The following is a 10,311-nucleotide window of genomic DNA, read 5'->3' on the forward strand; positions in this document are numbered from 1 at the left end:
GACACTGGACTTCCAGATGGTTGTGAGCTGCAGTTTGAGTACTGGGACTCAAAACTGGGTCCTCTGGAAGAGCAATCAGTTCTCTTAACCACTGAATTATCTCTCTAGCCCCACTTCTAATTTTTTTGATAAAATATTGCAATGTATTGAGTTACTTCTTCTGTATATACATTGTATGTGCTTATAGGTGCTATTAGAAAGTCCCCATGTTTCACTAGATTGCTAGAGGGATCATAGCACAAAGATGTTAGAACTTTTCCCAAAGGAAGAGTGCACTTGTCTAATAGCAACCAGAACTCCTTCTTAATGCCCTTGTCTGTTACCCAAAACAAAGAACAACCAAAGTCAAGCTCTCTGTACAAAATCCTAATCATTATTATTGGAACTGTTTATTGAACAGTTGGTCTGTGAATGGTTTTAGGAGACAGTGGAAACTTTAGAAGTGGGACCTAATTGAAGGAAGTAGGTAGTTTGAGGACCTGCATCTAAAGGTTTTGTCTGGTCCTCAGTTCCTTGCTCTACCTGCTTCCTATCTACCATGAGGTGATCTATGGTCTCCTCTACATGCTCCTACCCCATGATCAGTACAGCCTGTGACCCAGACTGAAAGCCCTGGAACCGTGAGCTAATACACAGTTCTATCTCCTCTAAGTAATTCTGCCAAGCAGTGGGTTAAGGGATCCTATTACATCAAAACAATACATACATACATACATACATACATACATACATACATATACATACATACATACATACATACATATATAAACAAATAACAAGGTGTAATTTGTGCACTAAGAGAAAAAACATGCTATCTTACCCAGGACTTTGATTACTGGAGCACCCAGCAGAAAGAAAGATATCTAACTGATTTGATAGCCTCGGGGGATAATGTAGCCATGTTTATCTGTTGATAGAAAAGGCAGAAGAGGGGATAAGGCAGAGAAAGCAGGAGAGAAGACCCAGAGGAAAGCAAGCCCTTGGCATGGATGCCACCCAAGCAGTAGACCACAGAGCACAGAGCACAGACAGGGAGGGAAAACAGAAGCTGTGGACAATGCCATTGGTTTGCTCTACTGGGTGAATTCACTGTGTGTGGCCTTTCAAATTAAATTCTATTAAGTTAGAGGCCAGATCTCCAGACCCCAAAGCCGGTACTCTACAAACTTCTTTTGTCTTCCAGAAAGGGTAATAGACCTTCCTAAGCATTAGGAAGATCCTCTCTACACAACTCCAATAAACTGCCTGAGGAGAGAGGGTGTCTCTTCAACAGAAAACTAAATGCACAGCTGAATGGTAGTAAATACTTAATTTTATGCTCAACACTGGGAAGCCTTTCCTCGTGAGCTTCCTTCCCTGCTCCACCTCTTCCAATTTCCCACGATGGTGCTCAACTGCTTTTCTCCATTTCTCATTTCCCTTCTCGTCTAACTACCCTGACCTTCCTCTTTACAGAAACAGCCTTTGCCGTGTTCACAGCCACTGTCAGCTTCACACACTCTCTCTCCCACGCTTGGGTTGGTACTTTCTCAGGAAGATTCCAGTTCAGGCAAGTGCTTTTCTCTCACTGCTCAGGGTCTCTGAGAGACATGTGCACCTGCACATGGGAAACAGCATATGAACAGGAAAATACATCCTTCCGTTTGTTTGTTTGTTTTGGTCCTTCTTGGTCTTAAAAAGAAAACCTTAGATCTTTTATTTTAAAAAAACAAATGCACAACATATGCACAATAGTTAGATGTGATTTTTATCTCAAACATTGAAGAGTTTAATCTCAGCTATGCTGAGAACAGTCATTAAGTCTGTAAAATGCCTTCCGAGAGAGTGCAGTTTGCTGCCTTGTTCTTCAAAACGAAGTTTGTTTTATGAATGTAAACACTGACATCATGTCATGACGTCAGCACATTTCCTTATAAAAGCAGAAAGGGTGGGATATGACACAAGGTGCAAAGTCTCACAGCACAGGTAAAATATACACATCACAGTGACACACGGGAAGCAGGCGGTTCTGTCTCATGTTCCTTTTTAGCAGTTATATTGCTGTAAAGAAAATAAAATTTATATTAGCGTATTACCAGTGTCAACACCCAGTGCACAATCTTATTCAAAGCAGACGTAACATAGAATGATTGTGTTTGTTTGTTTGTTTAATCAAAACCAGGCCATCCACACCATTAGGGATCAGACGAGGCTCACAAACTGTTTCCCAAACAAACCAGACTTACTTATTTCCCCAGGAAAATTTATAGACAGTGTTCATGGAAACTTTCGGAAATGGACACAGAATTGGCTTGTAGTGTGTTTGTGTTGGGTCTTTTCTCTGGGGGCATAATTTAAAATAATACCGTGGGAATTTCCCACCCGTGTGGGGGTTGCTGCAGTTAACTTTTAAAGTCAAATGCTACAAATTTAGGACTCAGCTCTCCTGTATTAAATCCCCTGTCCTGTGAGAGCACCTTTTGTCTTTCAAACAAAGGTATCTATCTTTCTAAATGTGAAGACACCCTTTCTACAGACCCTGACAGCCCACATGCTTGCCTCCAACTCAGGAAGTTATCTCTCTTCACAAAACACAGATCTCCTTCGCCTGTGGCCCAAATAGCAGCACCAAGTCCAGGAGCACTGAGGTTATTCTCAGCTTTGTCTGAGTTTCAAGGGAGAGCATAGGTTTGTACCTAGGAACCAGTTCCAAAGGTCTCATTCTGTTCTCCCTCCCCTCAGGCGCCTTAACAAAACAATGTCACACTAAAGTTTTCCCACTAGGCTGTTTATCTGGAAATTTGACAGGAAGCCAAAGAAATTCTTAATTTTGTGGCTTTGCCTGATAGATAAAGCTAGAAATAAATTCTAACTTCCTCTCTAAATGAATAGAAATTTCCATATATTTATAGCAAAGGGTTTCCCAGCAGCACTGGCTTTTGGGTTCTATTAGGTTTTATTTGTTTTTTTGATTTTTGGATCTTTGTGGGGGGAGGGGGAGTTATTTGGTTTTGGTTTTGGTTTGCATTATTTTCAGCGAAGGTCAAAAGACTTTGAATTAGGAGATAAATAGAGCACAATGGAAAATATGAGTGACATAAGTCTGTTTACTTCATCTTGTTTTAAAGAATAAGACATAAAGCTCCAACTTCCCAAAATGGGCCAGATTTTAACTTCCCATCTGTTCAATGTTATATGTTTTAGGGAGACATAGAAAAAATAATTTCTATAAAAATAGAAAAAACACTTTCTCTGTTACAAACAAGTAGTTATTTTATTCCTAATTCCTATCCACAGGAAATGAGAACTTCCTGGTTTTCTTTCACATAGAAAGTTTTTTTCTGAAGAACATTCAAAGGCTAATGATTGTACTCCATGCCTACTGCATAAGGGTAAGGCATTTTTGTTATTCCTTATTAGGAAAGAATTACAGGGAATCAAACAGAACAGGAAGTACAGCACCAAGGTGAAGAGGAAGGGCTTGGAATAAAATAACTGAAGAACTGAAGTCTGTTCCCTCCCGAGTAAGTGATCTTAAACATCTGTTCAGTGTTTGAGTTGGACCTGTGACTGGGGAGTGAATTTAGTGCTACGCCGTATGGAACCGATGTTGGTTACTATTCATACCGGCTTAGAAACATGAAGGCAAGCATCCCGAACACACAAATCTGTAACCAGAGCTGGGTGAGTGAAACATACAGGGAATTTGACTTGAAAGATGTACTGTGTCTATAGGCAAGTGTTTCTGTGCCCACAGAAGCAGTCTACAAACCAAGAGGACAGTCTGTGAGACTCAGTGCTGAAGCCAAAATTGAACATATGAAATGCCTCCCATAGGTTCTCGTTGGTTGCTTGTGCCTAGCTTTACCTTTAAGAAGAAAGATGGAGCCTTGTTACCACTACAGGGCTAGACCTCAAGTCATACAACTTCTCACCTGCTGTCGAGAGCCGCAATGTCCACATGTGCCTCCGAGCACTCCGTTTACTACTTGGATGAGACACAAGATGAATTCAACTGCAGCGAAAGCCAAGAGGATAGAAAACAGAGTCACATGCCACTCCACAATATGCTTGGGCTCATAGCACTTGGACCACGTAGAGGAATCCAGAAGGTACCTGTGGACAGAAGTCCAGGCACAACCACAGTTTAAGAGGACGTTTCATAACTTAATTTTATTGTTTGGAGGTTTTTATTCAGTAACATAGAAATGAATTAACACAAACTTATGTGCTAGAAATGCCATTCCAACAAATGGAAGATTTTAGCCCAAAGACTATCCCAATGATAAACATAATACAAAAACACAAATTTTGACACTAATCTAGGATCCTGTGGTTAAGAAATTCTCATGTGAAATATTTTTATATTCTTTAAAAGACATATGACTTCTTGTAAGAAGGAAAAGCAAAAGTATATCTGCATCGTGTTAAAAACCATGTCGTGGGGCTGGAGCTCAGTGGTTAAGAGCACCTTCCAGAGGTCCTGAGTTCAATTCTCAGCAACAACATGGTGGCTCATAAACAGCTGTAATAGGATCTGATACCTTCTTCTGGTCTGTCTGAAGATGCTACAGTGTACTCATATGACTAAAATAAATTTTCTAAGTGCATGGTTGAAGGGAATACACTCACTGACCCAGTCATAAACTTCAGGGGAAAAAAATCATGTCATGTTTCATATGACTGTGAACTAAAAGTAAATACAGAAAAATGAAAACAATTCAGGTTGGGGTAGTAAACTTATAAAGCATATTTCTATTCTGTTACCCAGGTTTATCAGTGCTTAATCATTGTCTATGAGCAAGATATTGAGTAAATTATTTATTTGGAAAACATATTTTACATTATATTTTAAACTTTAGGATATTAATTATCATTTCATTAAAACATCTAATATCTTTCTTTTTTGGGAAAACTATCTAAATTCTTCCAAGCTAAAACTCAAGTGGCTTTTATCTTCAAATGAAATTTACTGACATAATTTTTTTTAATTTTCAAGCAAAAACTTAATTCACAATAAAACATGGATTTGAGTTCAGCCTCTTTACTTTTATGATGCTATGCTCTGTAGCAATGAAGAACACTCTGTATTTAGTTATCTGACTAGGACTGCTGATCTGCTGTGTAAGTTGGAAACTGAGCTAGAGCTGGGCCACATGGAGCGTGGATTGAGAACACTAATGCCAAGTATGCCAATCAGGGACACAAAGTGAAAGGCTCCCAACAAAGAACACCTTCCCAGGAGAGCAGACCTGTTTAGACCCACTCCACACATGGCTGCATTTTCTGCAGGCAGGAGCAGGACCTAATCTTACACCCATTAGCACAGCTACCCGCACAGTGTCTGGAACATGGTGTGTGTTTAAAAAATCACAGAATGATAAATAACAATCTGAACTCTCTTTGTTAAAAATCACTAAGCCATGCTAAGGTCATATGTAACTTTATATGTACACGAAATAAGAAATTTGTGTGAGTATAGATAGATAGATAGATAGATAGATAGATAGATAGATAGATAGATAGATAGATGATAGATAGATAGATGATAGATAGATACATAGATAGATATATAGATACATAGATAGATACATAGATAGATAGATAGATAGATAGATAGATAGATAGATAGATAGATGATAGATAGATAGATAGATAGATAGATGATAGATAGATAGATAGATAGATAGATAGATAGATAGATGATAGATAGATAGATAGATACATAGATACATAGACACATAGATAGATACATAGATAGATAGATAGGCATACCTTAGATCTCCTTCCTAGAATGTCAGCCCTTGCTACCCCACAGAGTAGTGTTTGGATTTTCAGTGAAGTAGGATTCAATTGTGTGGGAACATCAAAAAGTGACTTAACCCCACAACAAGACCTGGTACAATATCTTATCACTTCTTCCTGCCCCAGCTTGAAACCAGACATTCAACTTGTTGATTTAAAACAAAACTTACCACCACCATTCCACCCCTAAGGGGGGGGAAAAAAAAACAAGAAACAAAAAACCAAAAAATTGGCATTCTGGCCCTGGGTTTCTGCTTGCCAGTAAAAACAAAAGCTATTCTTCAGGTCACACAGAGTCAAATTTTTCTTTGGCTCTATTTAACTACTGAAAATTTAATCAGTGGCCTGGAACTGTTATTTACCCTACGCATTGAGATCCTAAAACAGATTGAATAAAGAATGATCTAGAAGGTTTCATTGGGAGGCACAGATGAGTAGTAGGAGGCATGTACAAATAGCTCTTAAAATCTGCTTAGTGATGGACATAACCCCGCACGCATCTGGAATGCGTGCACCATGACTGTTCTCAGAGGTAAACTCATGCAACCTTCCTGCATGTCTGTGCAGATATGTATCATTTTCTATGAGCATATTATGTTCTGAGCAAAGATGATGGCAGTTGGAGAGGTTAAGACTCCAACTGCAGTAAGTGCTAGTTTTCCTTCAGAGGCTGCCATTCTTTCATGTTCATCCTAAGCTAACACTACCACTGCTCTCAATGTGTCATCATCACATGAGCATTTCTCAGGCATCATCTCATTAAAGCTCACGACAGCTGCCAATCTCTAGATGAAGTCACTGAAAGACAAAAAATTAGTTCAGGTCTTCCTGTTCTTAGAGAGTGAGGAGGAGCTGAGTGAGACCCAAGTCCAACTCAAGTATTTTATCTCATGAAGGAAATATTAAGCACACACTACTTCTCCCCTCTTTCCTCGTCCTAATTACACAATCTGTGAGGAACAATATTACTGATAATATAAAGGACAGTCTAGTCTTTTTAGTTTTCATTTGTTTCTTAAAAACTGAGCCTTTCAGAATTCAATTTTTAAATTATGTCTAGGGAGGCAGTCAGTGGTTAAGAGTGTGTTCTTCTCTGGCACAGGACACTAATTCAGTTCCTGGCACCCACATCAGGCAACTTAACTGTAACTCCAACCCCAGAATACCTGACACTACATCCTGAACTTGCACACACATACACACACACACACACACACACACACACACACAAACACACATACACAAACACACACAACACAAATAACATCTTTTTAAAGAAGGCAAGTGAGGAAAGGACAATCTATACCCATTGGTCACCATGTATACCGGTTTCCACTAGCTTTTCTGATTTTGCTCTTTTGTCATAATTGATTTTTAAAAACTCCTAGCAGAGGACAGTGGGTTTCTCTTAACTTCAGTGAAGTTAAGGTAGTGATAAGACCTTTGCTTTGTCTCCTGCTAACTTAAATCAAGGGTGTGTGTGTGTGTGTTATACACAACTCAGAATATGCAGGTATAGGGTGGGAGCATTGTTTGTTCTAGAGTTAGAGTACCTAAGAATACAATAATACTGTCTTACGAGCTGGTAAAATGTGCTGCATTTGACCTGAGTGTCATTGGAGTTTACAGCTCACACCTTGAGCACAAACTCTATGAGGCAGACAGCCTGGATTCACTAGTACCTTCTAGTAATGAGACTTTGCTTAAGTCACTTCATGTTTGCCTGTCTCTTTTTCTCATCTGTAAAAAAAAGTAATTATGGGAGCATCTCCATAGGGCTATTGTAAGAAGAAATTCAGTATATTTAATAGTAGTTAGAATTTCCCCAGGTGGGTGATTGCCCATCTGTCCTTACACACGACATGGAGTAAGGAGATACCGGATGGGTGGGTAGATAGATAACTTAGTTTTAAGTGTAGGGGTTAAGAATGCATTGCTAGGTAAAGAACAATTACATACTGTCCCTCAGTGTTGGCAAAGGTGTAGTTCCACACTCCGTTGGCATCGCTACACTTTGGTCCTTCTGCCAAACCCAGCGATGCCACAATGACACAGTAGCCAGACCCCACGATTCCAATCAGAGCAGCCAGCACAGAGAAGAGCATCTACGGAAGGAAAGCAAGAAGTGAGCACCACCCTGTGTCAGGAATAAAGCACGTTCACCAGCATGCAGCACCGCGAGACTTACCGAGCAACTCTTGCCGTGGTAGTTTTCGTAGCCACAGCAACCACAGCAGTCCTCTTCCTCCAGCCGGATGAACAAGAACGCTGGCAGGAACATCTGCTCAGAAGGGAAGCAGAATCAAGTCATTGTCTCTCCTGATTTCCTAAGAGAGGGGTCAGACATTTCTGTAAGATGTATCTATTTCTGCTTATTAACTCAAGCAAATATCGTAAGTGATGTGAAGGCCTGAGAGGAGACAGAAATATTACATTTGCTTGTTTCCACGTACAGTGGGTGAGCACACAGAATGTGAAGTAGTAACCCGTAATGTGAGCATTTGCCACGAATTTTAACGTATTTTATAGAAAAGCTGTTAGCACTGCTAAGTGTAAAATCTGTCTTTAAATGTGACCCCTGCCTTCATTAAACATAGACGATCCAATCTTGAGTAGAATGGCTCAAACATTTTAAGTACATAGAAAAGGTTAAAAAATATTTTAAAAATATGATCTGTTTCTTTGAAGATGCAAACGCGCCATTTCAACTCAGCAGTGGTGCGCTGCAAATATGAATGAGCTACTTGAAGTTCAAGGCCAAAAGCAACAGAGCAGAGAGGGTGCTGAGTGTATGTCACAGAGTAAGCTCATTTACGTCACTGTATTCACACTGATTATGGGCGCACGAAGGACAGTGATTCTTTCTTTCAAAGTCATACCACAATGAGTCTATTAGGTTTAAGCGTCTTAATTTTAGCTGGCAAAGAAAATAGTACTCTCTGTGACAGTAACAATTCCATAAAGTTTCTCTTTGTAGTCCTTAAGTCTAGCATTTTAAGTTGTAGCACGGCGTCAAGTGTGTCTACATTCCGTTTGTGCTGAGATGGAAACTAATACTTCACCTCCCACTGTGTCAACTCCTCTGGATGGCTCCTAAAAACAAACGTGGGAGGGGGAGGAGTAAGCCAGCACAGGCCGTCCTCAGACTGAGATGCCAACCTGTTTCTACTCAAACCTCAGGAGAATGCTTACAGTTATTAGAAAATACCAGTTCACTCCCTAAATGTTTTCTCATGACGGAGGTGCTGGAAAGAAAACAACGGAGTAATTTAGACTCCAAACTTGTTTCTCCTTCAGCTCCAAAGGAGGCGTGGCCACCGCTCCACCTCTCAGAAACCCGATAGTCCCCTTGAAATGTGAGCATTTTTCAAGCAGTCAAGTAAAAGATTCTGAGAAAAGAGAGTTTGCTCTAAGGTAAAAGATTTTACTAAAACAACATCTAATAAGTTTAGCATAAGTTTAACCCAACCTTGGAATATTCTGCTTTCAAAGAGAGAGCATATCAACAAATCCACAGTTTTCACAGATGGGCATTAGAGAAAACTTCGCGTGAGAAGAATGGAGAGGGGAGAGGAAGCTTCAGTGGTAACAGTTCCGAGTGACTTACCAGCAGGCCTCCGCCTACGATGCCCGCAAAGTACCACACGAAGCGGCTGAGGTGGTCCTCGGTAGCATACTTTGTTTCCCCATTGGGAAAGTAGAGTAAAACATTAGCTACGATGCAGAAGACAGCAGCCCACACCAGACAGTATCCGATGTATCTTGCACACTTTATGTAGCACATTGTGGCAGCAGGAGTCCTGCAGGCTGTCTGTTCCCTCTCCTCAGCTCAGCGGTGCCAGGGATCAGAGGATAGTGTGCCCCTCTGTGGAGAAAGCCGACGGACGCTCACAACCCATTCCTGCTACCACTTAAATAGTGCCAGTTCTTAGTGCCAGTAAATGAGGCTCTACGCTTTCATTGGTCCAGACTTCAGTCTCCGGTTGGGGTGGAGGGAAGTGAAGAAGTGCCCCGCCCTTCAAATGAAATCCTTGGGACAACGAAACCAGTAGTAGGATGTGAGAAACATCCTCAGTCACCCGCAAGAGAAAATGACTAACCTACTCTGCCGCTTGCTCACAGGATGAAGATGAAGGGGAAGTCTGGCACAGTCTTCCAGTAACTGCTTAGAGACGAACGCATGGAGCCTTGGAAAAAGCTGTGGATCTTTCTCTTGCAGCCTGTTGGACCGTTTCCAGTTTGAGGCTTGTGTTCACTTCTACATTGACAACAATTTAATTTGCGACCTGGGGCAAGTTTCCTAAACTCTGAGCTCATTTCCGTGTCTGTTCAAGGCAACGGCAACGTGTCTAAGCTGTCACCCACAGATTTAAGGAGGCTGCTGGGAAAATTACAGTGTGGCTTCCTTTCCTCTGCCTCCGGCTAGCTAGGCAGGACAGGTCCGGTCGCTGGTTTCCCTGGGTCAGCGCTGCTGAGAACATCTGCCTCGGAGCAAGATGGTATCCAGCAACACAACAGCTCAAACAT

General features: G+C 40.9%; 1 protein-coding gene across 2 annotated transcripts; it reads right to left on the minus strand.

Moving 5' to 3' along the window:
- Window positions 1–1,686: 1,686 nt before the first annotated feature.
- TM4SF1 (transmembrane 4 L six family member 1) lies at window positions 1,687–9,961 on the minus strand. Of its 2 annotated transcripts, XM_080929256.1 has the most exons (6): window positions 9,885–9,961; window positions 9,392–9,649; window positions 7,973–8,065; window positions 7,744–7,889; window positions 3,915–4,095; window positions 1,687–2,040 (listed from the first exon to the last, which is right to left on the minus strand). In XM_080929256.1, the coding sequence occupies exons 2-6, from the start codon at window positions 9,566–9,568 to the stop codon at window positions 2,026–2,028; spliced, it is 612 nt and encodes a 203-aa protein (XP_080785382.1). In that variant the 5' UTR covers window positions 9,569–9,649; window positions 9,885–9,961; the 3' UTR covers window positions 1,687–2,025. The 2 variants fall into 2 exon arrangements, with proteins under 2 accessions (XP_080785382.1, XP_080785381.1); XM_080929255.1 differs by lacking the exon at window positions 9,885–9,961 and having other exon boundaries at window positions 1,688–2,040; window positions 9,392–9,696.
- Between the last annotated feature and the right edge of the window lie 350 nt (window positions 9,962–10,311).

The sequence above is a fragment of the Micromys minutus genome (assembly GCF_963924665.1).
Source record: "Micromys minutus genome assembly, chromosome: 15".
NCBI lineage: Eukaryota > Metazoa > Chordata > Mammalia > Rodentia > Muridae > Micromys > Micromys minutus.